Source organism: Mastomys coucha, unplaced genomic scaffold, assembly GCF_008632895.1.
Source record: "Mastomys coucha isolate ucsf_1 unplaced genomic scaffold, UCSF_Mcou_1 pScaffold22, whole genome shotgun sequence".
In the NCBI taxonomy this organism is placed as follows: Eukaryota; Metazoa; Chordata; class Mammalia; order Rodentia; family Muridae; genus Mastomys; species Mastomys coucha.
In genome coordinates this window covers 163,799,894-163,818,801 of record NW_022196905.1, presented here as the reverse complement: position 1 = coordinate 163,818,801, position 18,908 = coordinate 163,799,894, and the positions used below count along the sequence as shown (strand labels likewise).

Below are 18,908 nucleotides of genomic sequence, written 5' to 3'. Positions count from 1 at the left end.
ATGTTTAGATCTTTCAGATTATAAAATAATATTCCTAAACTGGAGAGGTGGCTCAGTGTTACACAGCACAAGCATTGCTACACAAACATGAGCTCTGATCCCACGACCAATATCAAAGTCCCTGTTCTGTGAGATCACTGGAGTTTGCTAGTCACCAACACAGCTCCAGGCTCAGTGAGAGACTCTGTCTCAAGGGAAAAGTCAGGCAGGATATTTGACATCTTCCTTTGGCCTCAGTGTACTTGCACCCACCCCCAGCTCTGCCATCTCCAACCCCTCCACCCCCCACCCTGTCCCTTACACCACACAAATAATCCGCAGAGAAGCTTGGCCGGCCTGGGAGCCAGGCTGCTTAGTCTATTTATTATGCACATCATAATCTTGGTTAGCAACTTTGCTGTGCATTCATTTCCTCCTTGAAAAATAGGATAATAAATATCTCCAGCAAAAACTGTTGAGACAGGGGGCTGGAGAGATGGCTCAGTGGTTAAGAGCACTGACTGCTCCTCCAGAGGTCATGAGTTCAATTCCCAACAACCACATGGTGGCTCACAACCATCTGTAATGGGATCTGATGCCCTCTTCTGGTGCCTCATGAAGACAGCTACAGTGTACACATATAAATAATAAATTAAATCTTTAAAAAGATTGTTGAGACACAAATAAAGGAGCATGTACAGGGCACACTGGCTGACATGTCTCAAGTGCTACATAAGTATTACCCATTCTTTTTTGGCATTCAGTTTACACATTGTTTCATAAATGTATACAAAGCTTGCCCAACTAATATTATTACCTATGGTTTAAAATACATTTGATGTTTTCCCATGATAACTAGTATTTATTCAGTAGGTACATGGAAGTCAACTGTGCATAAAAATAGCAGATGCCAAGGCAGTTCTCAAAAATAGTGCTGTATAAATAGGTCTGGCCTTAACCAACATTGTATTTGAAGGAAACAAACTCCATGAAAACTAACGTAGGGTTCAATTGTAGAGGTGAGCTCGGAATAGCCCTACCTCAAGGACAAGAAGAACCCAAACCAAAGCAAACAGATGCATTTGCTACATTGTTCACTCCGTAAATACTTTTCCTGGCCAGGCTCTGTCCTAGGCCCTGGGGATAAGGAACAACCCAAGCTCAGCACAAGCTGACATGTAGTCTGTGGGCTAAAGGGCACTCGCACCAGAGACAAGTTTTTCTACTTCAGTTTTTGCAATATGGGGACAGGACCCAGGGCTCCAAGCATTCTAGGCGAATGCTCACACTGAGCTGCATCGCCAGCTCAGGAGCCCAGTTTCGAAGTGAAGAATGAGACAGGCTCACCTTCCTATCATCACTTGGATGACTTACAGACAGGAGCTAAGACTGCTACGGTCACTACAGCTGTCACAAACATAGAAATGACACATGAATAATTTAGTCATTTTTTCATGTACTGCATGTTATTTTAAAACTACTCAGTTGGGTACTGATTATATTAAGGGAATAGTTTCTATATTTTTTGATACAAAAGGTATGATTTGTAAGTTTGTTGTCATTATCAGGATAGGTTTTGCTCAGTTCCAAACTTTCCCCAAAGGACAGTAAGGAGATTCATACCACCGCTCTTCCCTTTCTCTTTTTTCGACTACCTACACCTACCCACAAATCTCAAAGCTTGCAAAGTGCTTGACGAGGCACGTATGTGGTAGTAAGTTATTCTCTCAGAGTAGTCACTCCGGAAGACAATTTGCCACTTTCTCTTCTCTATTTGCCTCCCTCCCCGAAGGCAATGTCCTCAAGTAGAGAAAGAAACCCTTGGTAAATGCCAACTCACAAAGCTCTGCCAACTTTTATTTCTTCCCAGTGACATACCATTAGAATTACCTGATATGTAAGTTCCAATATGCTAATTTACCCACAAGCACAAGCTTCCAACCTCTTCTCCCCATCTGTCAAATCTTTCCAGCCACTTCTACTCTCTCATGATACAAGCAAGACTCTATTAACACCCTCACAAATCAGTTTTTGAACTGTTATGGCTACTTAAATTAAATGGTATCTTTATAGTCTAATATTACACCGGATATAAGATTCACTTGAACGTGTGTTTAAAATACTTAAATCTTAATTTAAAAATTAGGCACAAGTATTCACAATACAGGAAATCTAGCATTCTTCATATTCAAATGCTCAGTGAAACCCAACACTCCTAGCTGAGTGTAGGAGGGAACACTTTTGATCCCAGCACTCAGGAAGCAGAGGCAGGCAGGTCTCTTGAGTTTAGAGATATCCTATCTACATAAATCCAGGCCAGTCAAGAGATTCACAGTGAGATCCTATCTAAAAGGAGGGGAAAAAAAAAAACACTCTAGTAAAATCTAAAAATCTAACAGCCTACTGTTTGTTTTGTTCAATTTTCTTAGTTTGCTGTTGAAAAAAAAATCATTTCACATGTTTGCCTTTAATTAGGAAGTGTAGCTAGAAATACAAAGGACCCCAATTTTGGAGAACGGCTCTTAGTACCTTTGCCTGGTGCCCACCTTATCTTGATCAACTTCTGACCACGTTATATAATGGGCACTTATGAGTAAGAAAGAGCCACAAGGCTTTTTAAACTATTAAACACCCAGATAGATTAACTGCACTTCTATGAACTTCTAAATCCACACTAATTTGCTCAGTTATTTTGTGATCAACACCCTTATTTTCAGAAAAGAAACAACTATTTAAAGCAAACGTTCTAAATAGTGGTGCGTGCAAATCGAACTCATGTGTTGAAAAACTGAACAATCTACACCTATGCAAGAAGTTACTCTTGAAAATGAACTGATATAAAACATCTCTGAACATCTGGCACTGTCCTGGCAAACAGGCAGCAAACAGCACATTTACTACTGTTTCTAACTTTCTAACTTTAAACTCAAACTAAATGGTTAAAAATTACATAAATGATTGTGTGTATAATAGGCGTAAAATGCACATACACCGATACTACAAAACAGGGTCGCATGTTACTGTTCCTAGGGGAAGGTGAGTTTGTAATAGGCAAGACAACTTGTTCAAAGTTATAGTATAATTATTTGCTCTTATCTCTGCATACCAAGTCAACAGAACCGCTACACTGCGAGCAAGAATGGTAACAAGAAGTCAGATGATTCCCGGAGAACTTGCCCTGCTGGAATAGCTTAAGCCCTTAAGCACGTGGACAATGGGCCGCTTTATTTGCATGGCCGCACTAACCTGGGGGGACTGATCGGTTTAATGGCGAAACTGCAATCCCACGTTACAACCGTCACCTGCCTCCCGCTGGCAAACGTTAACCATTCAAGTCACTACGCAAAGTTGTTTTTGTTTTTGTTTTTTCTTTTCAAAAAAAAAAAAATACCCTAGCCATTCAAGCAAAGATGCGAGGGCAGTCGCCTCGGCCTCGCAGCCGGGAAGATGAGGAGACCGAGAACCCAGCAAGCCAGCTTCGTCCCGGGAGCACGCGCAGACACCCCGAGACCGCCCCACCGCGGAGGAGCCTCGGCGCCCTCGGGCCCCGAGCCCGCCGCTTCCCGCCCGCGCCGACCCGGGCCGCGCCGCGCCGCGCTCCGCTCCCGCCACACGCAGCACGCGGGCGGCCGCGGCGTCGGGCTCCGACTCCGAACCGAGGGAAGGAAGAAAAACCAATAACAGAACCTGGCTTCTCGTTCCCTCCGGAAACAGCGGGCCGGCAGGAAGTGACGAAGGAGAGGTCGTCCGGTCCGCTGGGTCTCGGCCCGCGCTCCCCGCCCGACTCCCGGAACAGCCCGAGCGGAGCGGAGCGGAGCGGCGCGGCGCGGCGGCCTCCGCACCTCTGCAGCCGCCGAGCGCCCGCCCGCGCGCGGTCGCGTCACCGCCCCGCCCCCGGCCCCGCCCCGGCCCCGGCCCCGTCCCGTCCGGGCCCAGCCGCGGGCTTGCGGGTCCGAGCCCGGCCTGGACGGCTCTGCGTGCGGAGCGAGCGGGGCGGCCGCCGCGAGCCTAGGGCCCCTCGGGGTGCCGGAGCCCGCAGAGAGCGGCGGGAGCGTGCAGCGGCCCGTCGCGGGAGGACTGTCCTGTATGTCATCTGGGCACGCGGCAGGAGGAGGAGGAGGCCAGGTTTGGGCGTCGGATCTGTGTGCCGCCTCTGCGCCTCCGTTCCCGGGTCCCTGTGGTCTTGGGAATCACCGAGCCACCACTTGTCACCTGTGAGACTGAGTTGCAGCGCGTCAAAGCAGGATGAGTGCAAAACGAAACGAAACAAGAATTACTCTGAACGTGTGCTGCGCAGTCCACAGGCCTCGGCTGTGCTCGGTCCTCTAGGAGAGGGGAAAGCCTGTGTGCTTGGTTCCCTTCTGAGTTAGGACCTCAGACTTCGCAGTGCTTCAGAGAGTCGGGAGAACGAACCATCCCCTCAAGGCGTTTGGGTTTTGTTGTTAGAAATTATGTTTAGGCTGAATTTCCGTGAGAAAAATTAACAAAGTTCCACGTGAGAGGCAGAAATAGCATTCCAAGCGAGGCGGCAGGTAATGCTCAGTTCTAGAATGGGAGTGGACAAACTTTAAGACTTAGGATAATGTCTCATGATTACCTGGAAAGGATTTTGTCACCTAAAAGTAGGCCAGCCTTAAACTGAATCCCGATGGTGCATTTTTTGACGGCATTATCTCTTAATACTCATGTTTACCTGCAGCTTAAATCAGCTCATCCTCGATAGCATCTTTCTAATGCAATAATAATTTAAACATTACATCACAGAACAGCTGAGGGAAGGAGTCAGTTTTCCCAAAAGAGCCCGGGATATCACTCCCAACATCTATCTGTGAACATTAACTTGCCTCAGATGAACCCCTGGACATTTTACTTTAGACTGAAGTGGAGGGCGCATATCCACGCACTTGGGTAGAGTATACAAAGTGCATGGGAGGGGTGGTTAACCTACCACATCTGCACTGTGAACTCTGAGCTCTCCATTCCTGATAGTGTCAGGACTAGCAGGAGAGGCCTAGCTTGAGTGCAGATCCTTTAGACTGTGGGTCTAAGACAACTCCACATCCTAGGACCTGTGTGGAACAACAGTGTTATTGCACACTGTGGAGGGTTTTATGGAATCGGTTATAGATCTCAGGCTAACATTTTGCCACTCTGGGTCAGCAATGGTTAGAAAACCCTTTTCCAAATATGATTAAAGAGTAATGTAGTAGGGAGCCATCAAGCTCTGGGTAAAAGTACGTTAGTCACACAGTAGCAGGTGGACAGGGTCGTGTCAAAAGCGGTAGCAAGAAATTAACCGGGTTCAGATCCACTTGGCATTAGGACACGTGTTAATTTGTCAGGTAAATAATTGGCACTCACTCCGGATCCTAGTGGCCCCTGCCTTATTAATCACTGATTCTTTCCTAATTGGTTAAGTCGCAGCTCTGAGGGCTATGACAGGTAACGCTTTATGGTCTGTGCTCCCTGTAGCATCTCCAGTCAGACACTTGGGTTATATCAGACATGATCATGGTTATTGCCATTTTAGGAACGTGGCATTTACAGTGGTCTAAAGTGCCACAAGTTAAAGGCAGCGCTAGTGTTTGGTCTTCCAGAAGTCTCCGTCTAAAATAAACTGACTGCTTATCAAAAAAGTCAGAGGACACCTGGATTTGAATTTTAAAAAATAAGATTTGAACACGTGACTCTGTCACCTATCCTGTTCTTCCCACTCAACCAAAAGCCCATTAATATTTAGGAGCTAGGTCTACCCTAATATCTAGATCTTAAAGTTTTAAGTCTTTTATAGTTAGATTCTGTTTGTTATTCCTTGGCCAAAATATTTTTACAAGACCAGTGTTTATACCAATACCTGTAGACTGCCTAAAACACTTCTGAATTGTTTTTAGACATCCCTTTCATGTTCGACACAGGGAAGAACTTTGTCCCCCCGGAAAAAATTCAGTTCTCAAACACAAATAACAAACCTTTATTCTCTTGCTTGCTGTTTGATGCACTTGTGTTTGTGACCCCTGCTTTCTGTGGGAGTGTCCAAAGAATACATGATTATGAATATGTAGCAAAGTAACTTTTTAATCTCATCACTTTTTTTTTTTTTTTGGCCAAATTCAGTAAACAGGCAAAGCATGCAGGCATGTTGGGAGGCACGTGCGTGTAGGTGTGTTGGGAGGTGCGTGAAGAGCAGTTAGTGGGCTCGTGTTCTTTTCTAGGCTGACGTCACGAGAGAGACTGCTCTCAGAATCCCAGCCCTTGTCTGGATCTGTGTTTTGAAGGGTCTCGTTTTCATCTGAGTGACAACTACAGTATTTTTGTATCTTACATTTTAACATTTGTATAAGAACGATAATATTTTAAAATAAAAAATGGGGAAAATATTGTATTTTATACCCAAATCTGTGGTCAGTATACCTTTTCCTAAAAAGATCCAAACAGTAATGTTTTAGACTCCATAAGTACTGAGGAAAATGGAAGCACATGGGTATTTAGGATCACAGTGTACGGATTTAGGAACTGCGGCTCTCTTAGGGTAGAGAGCATGCCTGGTATATGTATAACCTGAGTTTGACCCCTGGCACCCCAGAAATACATGCAAGGAATGAGTGGCATGCATCTACTTCAAAATGTAAAGTCGTTCTTAGCTCTAGGCCATACAACAGTTAGTGACGGGCGGCTTAGCCAACCCCACCTTCTCTTCTTTCTCACAGATCCCATGGCCGGAAGTTATGGTGTGATGGCTGATGACGGTTCTATCGATTACACAGTCCATGAAGCCTGGAATGAAGCCACCAATGTTTACCTGATAGTTATCCTTGTTAGCTTTGGTCTCTTCATGTATGCCAAGAGGTAAACGAGGGTATATAAGACACTGCTCATTAAAGCGGTGTGGTTGTTGCTATTGCTTTGGTTTGAGCTGTATTAAATGCGTAAGAATATCTTGTCAGAAATTTTGCCCTGGACTGAGAGGTGCTGTCCATGTGGGTGCTGGAGACTGGGGTTGGATTTGAAAATCCCATATTCAGTCTGGGTAACAGACCTGTTGCTCTAAAGTTTGAGGCTATCACTCCTAAAAAACCTGACTCTGTCACCAGCTTTGATACACACTGTCCCCTTGGAATGAGCACACTTTAAAGTATTTTTCATCCAAATGTCTGAAATGCAAAACCCCTCTGATGCCCATTGCTTTGATGAAGCCTAGGATGGAAAGCAGCTTGCGGAGGAAAGTATGCGTTCCAGCTTATAGGCCACAGTCCGTGAGGGCAGTCAGGACAGGAACCTAGAGGCAGGGACTGAGGCAGAGAGCATGGAGGAGCACTACCTATGGCGTGTTGTCCATGGTTTGTCCAGTTTGCTGTCTTATGCACCCTGAGGCCACCCACCCACCATGAGCTGGACGCTCCCATATCAGTCCTGGATCAGGAGAAAGCCCCACAGACTTACCCACAGGCCAGTCTTAGAGGCAGTTCCTCCACTAAGGTTCGGTAGTGATGATGGCAGTGCTGCAGATGTGATGGTGGTGGTGATAATGTGGTGGCATTGGTGATGAAGAAGATGATGTGATGGTGGTGGTGGTGGCTAGGGTGAATTTTAAAGAGGAAAATCAGTATTCTGCTTGTAGGTATATACTTTAGGACATTCGCTACTGAGGTTTAAAAAGTCATTAAGTGGCCGGGCGGTGGTGGTACACGCCTTTAATCCCAGCACTTGGGAGGCAGAGGCAGGCCGATTTTTGAGTTCGAGGCCAGCCTGGTCTACAGAGTGAGTACCAGGACAGCCAGGGCTATACAGAAAAACCCTGTCTTATAAACAAACAAACAAACAAACAAAAACAACAAAACAAAACAAAAAGTCATTAAGTATTTCATAATAATTAATTCTCCAGAAATAGTTTCTGTTTGGATATCCCTCTCCTACTTGTGCTTGCCCTCGTTGCCGGCAGCTCTCTCTCAATGGCTAGACTACGGGCATGGCGTGGGTGGAAGAAGGTACCATATATCATCACGGATCTACTTGCATGTGACAACTTTTCTCTCAAAAGAGCTACCACCTCCTTCCCACTTCTTGTTTAAAAGCAGAGATGCATGCTCCTGTTTCTAAAATAATATCCCAAGAAACTGTGTCATTAAAGAACATTTTTATTCATGAATTTTCCAAACCAAGGTCTGCTCACATCAGGGCTCTTCCCCACTCTAGTGAGTTGTCTTGGTTTGGGTGTTGTGAAAGGAAAGAGAATGGCATGCTTCCTTGTCTTTATGCTGCGGCTTTAACACACCATTTCCCTAGGGGCTGAGGGGGTCAGAAGGGAAGGTCCTCACTTTGGGGCCCCTTCCTCTGTGGCGCGATAGCTCTACCCAGAGAGCTTTATATGTTAGTAAAAGCCAGAGTGCTTTACAGGGAGGTTTGGATTCACACTTTTAATGGATCATGAGATAAGTGTTTATGTATTAAGACAAACCCACCTTGTTTTTGTGTTTTAGGAATAAAAGGAAAATAATGAGAATCTTTAGTGTGCCTCCCGCAGAAGAGATGTTGTCAGAGCCAAGCTTCTATGACACAGTGAGCAGGATTCGCTTAAGACAGCAAGTGGAGGCACATCCCATTTGTAAGTGTGTCCTGCGCCAAGTTGTAGATGTAATGTGTCGAACGTAGATTTTCTACTACACTTAGTTAACAAAAGGTTATAAAACATGGCTACTTAGAAGAACCTAGACCTTTTCCAACACAGATTATCCGAACGTTATAGCTATTAGGACCTTTGCCTTCCTGTTGTCTGAGGCCTCTCTGTGGCCTTGAGAGGTGATCATATTCTTACAACTTTACAGTAGTGGAGATTGTAAACACCAATTGATACCTCCATTTCTTCCTCTTCTAAGTTTTCCTCCTTTGTATTCATTTGGGATGACATTGAAATGGTCAAACAACTGAACATCAAAGTAGTATACAAATGGCTTTCAGGAACTGTGAGATCAGGGTGCAAGGCCAGAGGCTCTATTTGAACAGTATTAATGCACCCTATGGTACTAATAGCTGGAAGGATGGAAGATCTCCCTGATGTTTCATGTACACAGAAAGAAGAAGTAAACTTTAAGCCGTGTAGTATAGGTCCACAGTCAACTGTATGGACATTGAAGCCTTTTGTGATAGTCGAGAGTTGAAGTGTGACTTCTGTGGTACATTAGGGAGGACAAGCAAGATGGTGCTCCTATTAGAATGCCAGGTTCATCTCAATGCCCAAGGAACGGGTTTAGAGTCACAAAGGGAACAGCTCTGGGTGGTCTTGAGGAACTCTCTGGATTAGGCTAACTGGGAGGACTCAGTCTAAAGGTAGCACAGCATGGCATGGGCTGAAGTCACGGACAGAGTGAGAAAGGAGAGAGCTGGCTGGGTGGGAGCGTCCATCTGTTTCAGACTGAGGATGCGGTGTGCTAGCTGCTTGTCAGTACTGCCACCATGTTCCCCTGCCTTGATGGACTGTGTCCTATAATTATAAGCCAAAAAAAACTCTGCTTCTCTTAAGTTACTTGTGCCAGGTGTTTGCTGTAGCATCAGGGAAGTGATGCATTGTTGTAAAGTCAAGCAAGCAGCACTGCTTTTATTATCTATATATGACCCGTGTGTATGTGTATATGCATGATGAAGTGCTCCGAATGATGATACAGGCTCAGAGATGCGTGCCAGCGCACTGAGCTCACATACCTGTTGATTGCCATTTGAGGTTTCATGTAGAAAGACCGGACATTTCCTTTTTTTTGTTTTTCATTGAGATGGTGTATTGTGGTTTTTATTTTGTTCTTTTTTATTTTAGTTTTTTAAAATTCTTTCTTGAGAATTTTATTCATGTATACAATGCAATGTGATCATATTATGAGACACAGTAGTCCTCACTTCATAATAAGAATATTGGGATTGCAGACTAAGTAGGGAAAGTGAGCCAAGCTTATTTTGGCATTCCGGAGGCATGGTAGTAGGCCGAGCAGACGGGGAAATGGCTGGCACACTGACTTGTCACAAAACAGATTTCCACGTCTCCCGTTGTGTTTTTAGTTTTTATTTTAGTTTTTATTGGATGAATTCTGTAGGGAGGTACAATGTTCCCAGTATCGAGTATTTCCCCCTCACAAAATTCCCCATCCTATTGGGTCAGGATGTAGAGCCGTATCTAATATCTGAGGCTCAAGGTTCCCTCTCTTGATTCATGGCTCCATTATGTAGCAGGCCATGAAATGTGTCAGCTCTTAGATGACCTGGAGCTCCTAGACAAGCCGGCACCAGCTGCTAGGGAGGAAGGTAGGCCGTGGGCCTTAGGCTTCTCTGTTCTCTGATGAGCTCTAAGTGCACCTCCTGCTGAAAATGGACTGTAATGATCCATTTCTTAAATTCTGTTCTCCTTTAAAAATTTTATTGGCTTTATTTTTAGATTTATTTTAACTTTCTAGATTGCTCTGACGTTTTTGATTCTGTCATAGTATTGATGGTCTGGTCTGGTATGTAAAGCATTAGACTATGTTGCTGTGTTTGGGGCATTTGTTAATTGTTTTTTTAAAATGGGTTTTTGTTAGCACTCTCACATAGGGGATGTATCGCTGTACTGTAGTTAATACTTCTTCATGCATATTAACTATCATTAGCTAGTTATGGTTATAGTTACAGTTACAAAAGGAAGTTGGAAATGAAGCCATCAACCCTTTTTAATCTCTATAGTCTGTAATGGACCATCAGTTTCTGAGCTTTTTGTTAGTTCTTCAGCAAGGGTAATTAACCCCCTGGGCTCTGCTTAGTTGTTGACTCCAGGATGCCACCTTGACTTCCCCTGTGATAGACTATAGACTGAGCTTACTGAGTCGCTTTTGGTCATGGTGTTTATCACAGCAGTAGGAAGGCATAGCGAGACAACCCCAGAACCCTGCACATGGCTACTCCAATTCTCCATTTGTCACGAGGAGGTGACAAGCAAGGCAGGGTATCCTAGACTTTTAAACTGCATCCTCCTCATCACTTGTTGGGGAGTTAACTTAGCTTTACTTTTTCTTATAATCCTCTTAGGTCATTCTGAAGTGTTGAGGAGAGGCCAGGGAATGGTAGAAGTCTACCCAGAGGTAGGCCAGGATGCATCTTTGACTCTCAGAGATCAAGGGCTTCTCCTGAGAGATGGGCCATCTCCCAGACTGTGAGAAACAGTCTCCCATACTTCATAATAAGAACAGTGGAATCTCAAGAGTAGCAAAAGCAAGACAATCTATTTTCAGTTTGCAGAAGCTGGGAGCCAGCCAGTACAGAAGACAAAAGTGGCTGTGGTTCCTATTCGGCATAAAACAGTGGCTTGTGTATCCCATGTCGCGGTTCTTTGCCCTTTTAATTCTCATTGGCTGAGCTCTTTAGGGAAATACAATGTTCCTAGTACCTTCGTAGCCCACTTCCCCATCAGATTGGTTCCAGACACAGCCTTAGCTAATGAGTATCTTGGGGCATTCTTAATTGTCTCCTCTCTTTGTATATGGGCTCAGTCAAGTAGCAGTCTCCCTGTGACTTTCAACCCTGCACACGCAGGTGCAAGCCGCCATCTGGGAAAGGTAGATGCCAGTGCTGCCTGCTTCTCTGGATTCTCTGCTGAGATCTGAACACACCTCGGACTGAAAATGGACCACAACTAGTTCGTCTCACAATGTACCTCCCCTTCCTCTCTAGCACCCATAGTTCTCCCTCAGTACACCTCCCACAGCTTCAAGTTCTCTTGTAAACTACAAAAGCCCAACACAGCCACTAACTTTAGTCACTGCTGACGGTATGTACATGGGTATGGGGCTCTCTGTTAGAGTGTAGGGAGCCTTGCAGTGGCCATTCTCTCAAAGAGTGATTCTTCCCCAGCCACCTAGCTATTAACTGTGACAGCTTTTCAGTGAGCCGAAGGCCCTTGAGAGCTCCTGCCCCATGGGTGCTTGAGTTTTAGTTGACTTGATCGTGTGTAACTTCTGGGCAAGTAATCCTTCCCACTACTAGTTCATGAGTTCAACAGCCATGTTATTTCCAGAAGACAGTATTTCGTAGCTCTTCTCCCCACCCTCTGCCTCTTACATTCTTTCTGTCTTTTCCCTCTGATGTTCTCTGAGCTTTGGCAGTGAAGGAAGATGTGTTCTTTCATAAGGGTGTCTCATTTAGGAGCCAGTTCCAGGGGATCCATTTTCTTCTTTTGGCCTCACACACACATAGTTCACACACACACATGCAGATAAAATACCCATACATATTAAATAAATAAACATTCAAGGTGTCCCATTTAAGCACTAGTTACTTATTCTCAGTTCTTTGGGCAGTTATGAGTTACTTCATTGACTGCTGCCTACTGCCACATGAAGATTCTGTAACCAAGGCTGACTATAAGCATGTTAAAAGGCAATATGACTCCCCGGCCAGTTAGCAAAGACAGAATCAGGTTGTATGGTAGGGCCTCTGGTCTCCTCAGCCGTGGGCTCTGGGTCAGGTTTATAGTACCAGGCATGAAATAGCCACTGTCCAGTAGGCCTCACACCCAACCACAAAGGGGTTGGTTACCTCATACTAATCAGGTCACTAGTGCTCTTGTGGAACCATCTTGGTTTCATGCAGGATTTCAGCATGCCAGGTAAGGGTCCAGCAAGGGGTAAGACCATTGAGGACTTTTCTGCCCCAGCAGCATGCATAATATCTTCGAGCACTATGAAAGTTAACTAGTAGGGAAACTCTCTCCAGTCAGTATGAGACTTATCTCTGCATCTTGCAGCCTGAGTGTGGTGTTTTAGCAATTGAGTTTTATTGTGTAGTTACATTGAGTAGCCAAGGGCATCAACAACAGCTCGTGCTTTGGAGACATCTGGGGCCAATTACCCAGAGATGGGTATCTGATGCCCTACACTGTAGTTTTTGTTTAATAACTCATATATTCTGAGGGCATCATTGTCTTCCCACATGGGGTACCTCCATACAAACTTTTTCTTTTTTTTTTCCAAAGATTCACCTATTTTATTTTATGCATATGAGTACACTGTAGCTGCACAGCTAGTTGTGAGCCTTCATCCGTTGTTGGGAATTGACCTCTAGGACCTCTGCTCACCCTGGTCCACCCTGCTCACTCTGGTAGACCCCACCGGGTTGGCCCCCTTGCTCTGGTCGGCCCACTTGCTCAGTCCCTGTTCACTCTGTCCCAAAGACCCATTTAATATTGTAAATAAGTATACTGTAGCTGTCTTCAGACGTACCAGAAGAGGGCATCAGATCTTTTTACGGGTGGTTGTAAGTCACCCTGTGGTTGTGGGATTTGAATTCAGGATCTTCGGAAGAGTAGTCGGTGCTTTTACCCACCAAGCCATCTCACCAGCCCAAACTTTTTCTTTCTAACAATAGTATTTTGAAATTATTGTACTAACTAGTGTGTTTTTATAAGACTATTTCATAATGCTGTGGTAGTTTAAATATGCTTGGCCCAGGGAGTGGTACTATTAGGAGGTGTGGCCTTGTTGGAGGAAGTGAGTCACTGTGGGGTGGGCTTTGGAAGCCAGTCTTCTCCTGTTTGCCTTTGGAACAGGATGTAAAACTCTCAGCTCCCCCTGCACCATGCCTGCCTGGACACTGCCATGCTCCCACCTTGATGATAATGGACTGAACTTCTGAACCTGTAAGCCAGTCCCAATTAAATGTTGTCCTTATAAGAGTTGCCTTGGTCATGGTGCCTGTTCACAGCAGTAAAAGCTAACTGAGACACATTGTTAGTGTTGGTCAGCCCGCCCACTATCCCTTTCTCTCGTCCACAACCCCGCCTCCTTTCATACGTGCTCTGCTTTCGGTCCAGTCGCAGTTCTGGTTGGACTGTGAGACGCGGGGTTTCCGTGCATCTTTCCTATTCTCCTTTATGTTAACCCTTCTCCATCCCATGTGCTCCTCCTCTCAGCCCTGCTTACTGCCGCTCCTAATGCATCATTCCCAAAAGAGACTTTTTGGTTCACTGCTTCTACCTGTGCCCCAAGCTAAACATACAAAGTAAAACATTTGAAACTGGACTCCACATATGACAGTGAACATGTGACCTTTGTCTTACTGTGCCTGAGTTCCTTCACTAAATACAGTAATTTTTTTCCATTTCCCTGAAGATTTCATGATTTTGTTTTTCTTCATTATTAACATGCAGTCTTGTGAGTGTCCCACTTTCCCACAGTCTACCTGTTGATGGACATGTAGGTTGTGTTGGTGGACATGTAGGTTGTGTTGGTGGACATGTAGGTTGTGTTGATGGGCATGTAGGTTGTGTTGGTGGGCATGTAGGTTGTGTTGATGGGTATGTAGGTTATGTTGGTGGACATGTAGGTTGTGTTGATGGGCATGTAGGTTGTGTTGATGGGCATGTAGGTTGTGTTGATGGTCATGTAGGTTGTGTTGATGTGTATGTAGGTAGATTGTGTTTATAGCTATTCTCAGTAGAGCAGCAAAGAGCATAGATGGGCTGGCATGGCTGAAGTAGGATATAAAGTCCTTCTGGGTGCATGCCCAGAAGAGCTGTAGCCGGGTCCTATGACAGTTCTATTTCTAGCTTCTTTGAGAGTAGTGGCAATAGTTTATGTTCCTGCCAACTGTGTCTAAGAGTCCTCTAGCCACATCCATTTGTCATTTGTACCCCTGATGGTGGCCACTCAGGCAGAAGTGAGACAGAATCTTAAAGTCATTTAAATTTGCAATTCCTTGATTTTGAGCATTTTTCAAGCATTTACTAGCTATTTGTAATTCTTTTATGAGTTCTGCCCACTCTCATACCTTGTTTTTACATTGAATTATTGATTTTCTTAATGTTTTCTTTTCTATGTTCTTTTTGTGTTTTAGCCACTAATCCTGCCAGTTGTTACTCTGTGGGCTGCCTCTGCACTTGATTGGCAGTTTCCTTTGCTGTCTAAAAGTCTCATGAGGCCCCATTTGTCCATTGTTGATCTTTCTTGTGCCGTAGGAGTCTGATTCGGCATTGCCATCTGTATCTGTGAGTTGAGGCACACTTCTTTCTCTTCCAGCAGTTTCAGGGCATCATGTCTTATGTTGAAGACCTTGAAGTTGGATTTTGTGCAGGGTGGGAATTAAGGAACTGGTTTTACTTGTCTACACATTGAAAGCCACTTTTCTCAGCACGACTTGTCAAAGATGCCATTTTTTTTTCTTTTAATCCCGTTGCTGTTGCTGTGAACAAACACCATGACCAAGGCAGTTTTTATAAAGGACAACATTTCACTGGAGCTGACTTGCTAGTTCTGAGGTTCAGTCTATTATCATGATGGTGGGAAGCACGGAATGTCTAGACAGGCATGGAGCTGGAGGAGCTGAGCGTTCTACATGTTGTTCTGTAGGCAAGCAGGAGAATGCTGACTGCCAGGCAGCTAGGAGGCAGCTAGGAGGAGCCCACCCCTGCAATGACAGACTTCCTTCAACAAGGCCACACCCACTCCAGCAAGGCCACACCTCCTAATAGTGCCATTCCCTGGGCCAAGCGTATTCAAACCTCTACACCTGTTGTATGATTTTTGCATTATTATAAGTATGTGGACTTATAGCTAGGTCCTCGGTTCTATTCCTTGGTCTATGCATCTGTTTTAGTACCAGTATAGCACACTGTTTTTATTACTGTGATCCTAGTTTAATTTGAAATTAGATATGGCTATATGACCTGTAGTATTCTTTCTTTGTTCAGGATCGATTTTACACTCCCAACATGTAAGCTGTAAGACATAAGGATCTGCATTTACCCTAAGTAGCTAAACAAGAATGATGTCTCTTGGCTAGAAACAACTTAGAGGCAGAAGCTGCAAGGTTTAAGGCTAAATAGTTGAATGACAGTCACAAGTCTTTTTAGCTTTGTCATCTCCAGGTTTACCTTAAGATAGTTTTTCTTTACTAAATAGTTTTTAATAAGAAGAATTGCATATTTGTTTTGGCTTCTAGTGAATAGTGGTGACTTTTATGTTCACTAAGTCTGTAGGCTTCTAAGTTAAATACAGTAAAAACAAAGAAGTGTTAATATCAAAGTGCTGAGATAGTTATTATTGAGAACTCAGTCCTGCAGGGTTCATCTCTGTCCAGCTCCTCTCACAAGGCTCAGTGATCACAGAGGAAGGAGGAGGGATGGGGAGATGATAAGAGGGCAAAGAAGATCTACAAATGGTGCTTTCCAGACGTGACAGGATGCTGCACACGCGTTCCCAGTGACTGTGGTTGCTTTTACAAGATCAAGCCAGTCAGCATCCCAGGCTGCATGGGTACAGGATGCATAAGCCTAGCTCTGTCAGAGGAGGTAGTGGCAGTTACTGGTTGCTGAGGTAGAATTAGTTTCTTTCAGGGAAATGGCCCCTGGGAGGTTGCCTATGGTTCATTGGGTGGCCCCACTACCATGCACATACTGAAAGCACTAGTTGGACTTTGTGAGTTTAAAAAAAAAAAAAAAGGACACACAGTTGGAAGGGAAAATGTTTAGTGACAGAGGAGTCTGAGAGAACTTGTCGTGGAGGAACAATAAGCTGTGATCAGAATACACTGTATGTATGTGTGTATGCATATGTATGCATGTATATATGTATGTATGTATGTATGTATGAATAGATGGATGAAAGTCTTAAAGTATAAATAAAAATATATTTAAAAGTAGCAATATGTAGTAAGAAATAAGAAAATTAAAAATTGTGATAGTTTATTCAATTATTTCTTATATTTTAAAGTTCAGAATGATCCTGATATTTAAATAATAATTATAAATATAAGATATATATAAGTAGTGTTGAAATTAGACGGTCATAGAATATAATTAACTTCCTGTAGAGAAAAGCAGATGTTTAATTCTAATTTCTTACCAAGTATCATGATTTAATGTGACTTAATGACATTAGCTCGTAATTGTTTTATGCTTCATCTCTCTCATCATCGTTTTCCATAGCAAGAAAGTACGAGTATCAACAGCCACAGAGCCAGGCCGACAGTGTGCAGCTCTCACTGGAATAAAACTTCAGACGAAGCAACGGAGGAGAAAGTGGTGCCGTACGAGAAACACGCTCCTCACCCTCTATAAGCTCAGCACTTGTGCCCCTCCCCAGGCCGACAGTGTGCAGCTCTCGCTGGAATAAAGCTTCAGACCCAGCAAGGGGAGAGAATGTGACGCGGTACGAGAGACACACTCCTCGCCTCTATAAGTGATGTTCTGTGAGCTCATCACTGTGCCCTCCCCAGGCCTGAGCTCATCACTGTGCCCTCCCCAGGCTTTTGCTGCTGCTTCTAGGACTTTCAGCATAAGTGCCAAAATGCTTAGAAGGAAGATGCTTAGTGACTGGAGATGGGGACTTGCCCTTGTGAGGATCAGTGATGTCCCCAGGATACAGTGAAAAATACAAAACGTGTTTGGAAACAAGAATCCTAGAGTTAATGTCACTTCAGAATATTTTTACAGAGTTAAAACATGAAATTCTAGCTATTGGGGTTGTTTGCTCTTAGGGCGTTGTTATGATGATATTTAACATTGGTAGCAGATTAATTTGTGTTGCTTCCACGATTGTTCCTGGCTCTTTGAGTGACCTTTTCTTCAAGACTTGTGTGACACACAAGACCTTGTAGTCTCTTCTGCATCATGAGGCGTATCCTGTCTGCTTCTTGTGGATAATCTCTGTAGCTGGGTTTGTCTCTCTTTAATTGCATTCCCAAAAGTTGTTATTTTGTTTCTGAGCCTGCATTTCCCTTGCCTCCCTAGGGCTCCTTAGGGCCATGCTGTTAGACAAGGAGACATCTCTGTCTCGCTGTGGGCCCCTTACTTTCCCACGGTTTCCCTGTCACTGTTGATTTGATGGTTACAGCAGCATCTGCTGCTGCTTAAAGCTTTGCTAAAAACCCAGCTGCCTTGCATCATTTTGTACTATACAATGGAAAACCTAGTGTTTCGTGTTTATTTGTGTAAAAGCTGGATGGAAGTAATGGTAGAAGCAAGTTGCAACTCAAACTGAAAGACACGGCCCTACTGTCAGGATAAATACAAGGTCCTCTAGAGAAACCAGACCAGAGGGAGACAGACAGGAGGAAGTGAACCACAGGAGGGCACATGTCACAGTCTGCTTCAAGTGGTACTGAGCTAACGGATGACCCTGAACTATGAGTCTATAAGGCAGACCACCTGCATGCAGCCTGTCAGAAAGCGAACAGCTAAAAGAGCAGCACTGGCTGAGCAGTCTTCAGCTGTGCCTGACTCACAACATTATAGTTTGACCATGCCGATCTGATTGTCCAATAGAGCAAAACTCAGTACTCCAACAGATGTTAGCAGAGCCAAGGGACTCTGCACTGTATTGTTCTTCCTGGCCTAGATAAAACAAGTAGCAAGAATCGGAGGAACAGGGGAACGAGACCCATGGTCTAGAGGAAAAGCAGTCAGTATACATGGGATTTCAAAATGCCGTGTATGTGAAATCAACAGGCAGGGGCCTAAAAGCAGCTGGTACTAGAGTGGTAGGATTCGGATTGGAGTACCATCCTAGGAATTTAAGAAATCTACTGTTAGCAAGTCCAAGCTTCAGGGTACTAGCATTAACTTCAGGTTCAAATAGGGGAAGATTTGGAAGAGAAGCAGTCTCAACCCTTGCATGCACATGCATGTATACCATGTGTGTGCACACACACACAAGATTAGAAAAGCAGTTTCTTTTAAAAAAAAAAAAATCCAAGTTAAATAAAAAGACCCAGAGGTTCTGGTATACTCAGGGACCCAGAGGTCTGTAGGTTCATGGAAGATGCAGGAGCTGGGACCAGATAGAAGTCTGTCTGAATATCAATGATCTTGTCAGGCATGCTTTGTGTCTCATGGTTCACCTGAGAAACTATATCCAGTGTTAACTACTCGGAGAGGGCTAACGAGACACAGATCCCACAAGGGTGCTTTCTGTTTTTATATT

At 44.3% G+C, this 18,908-nt stretch overlaps 2 protein-coding genes across 4 annotated transcripts in view; one reads left to right on the top strand and one right to left on the bottom strand.

Moving 5' to 3' along the window:
- The window catches only part of Slc20a2 (solute carrier family 20 member 2), a 93,198-nt gene extending 89,339 nt beyond the window's left edge, over positions 1 to 3,859 (bottom strand). The window contains exon 1 of the mRNA XM_031339252.1: positions 3,667 to 3,859. The gene's annotated coding sequence lies outside the window, so the exon portion shown is untranslated. The remainder of the gene's footprint in view (positions 1 to 3,666) is intronic.
- Positions 3,860 to 3,906: 47 nt separating this feature from the next.
- On the top strand, positions 3,907 to 17,857 carry Smim19 (small integral membrane protein 19). Of its 3 annotated transcripts, none has more exons than XM_031339257.1 (4): positions 3,907 to 4,511; positions 6,687 to 6,825; positions 8,457 to 8,581; positions 16,913 to 17,857. In XM_031339257.1, the coding sequence occupies exons 2-4, from the start codon at positions 6,692 to 6,694 to the stop codon at positions 16,975 to 16,977; spliced, it is 324 nt and encodes a 107-aa protein (XP_031195117.1). In that variant the 5' UTR covers positions 3,907 to 4,511; positions 6,687 to 6,691; the 3' UTR covers positions 16,978 to 17,857. The 3 variants fall into 3 exon arrangements, with proteins under 3 accessions (XP_031195117.1, XP_031195119.1, XP_031195118.1); XM_031339259.1 differs by having other exon boundaries at positions 3,956 to 4,063; XM_031339258.1 differs by having other exon boundaries at positions 3,998 to 4,104.
- The last annotated feature ends 1,051 nt before the right edge of the window (positions 17,858 to 18,908 follow it).

What these genes read in the sequence shown, in the direction of transcription:
- Smim19 (XM_031339257.1), top strand. Translation starts at nt 6,692, where the DNA reads ATGGCCGGAAGTTATGGTGTGATGGCTGATGACGGTTCTATCGATTAC. An exon ending in CTCTTCATGTATGCCAAGAG is followed by an intron (nt 6,826 to 8,456) that starts GTAAACGAGGGT and finishes TTTGTGTTTTAG; the next exon opens with GAATAAAAGGAAAATAATGA. An exon ending in AGTGGAGGCACATCCCATTT is followed by an intron (nt 8,582 to 16,912) that starts GTAAGTGTGTCC and finishes CGTTTTCCATAG; the next exon opens with CAAGAAAGTACGAGTATCAA.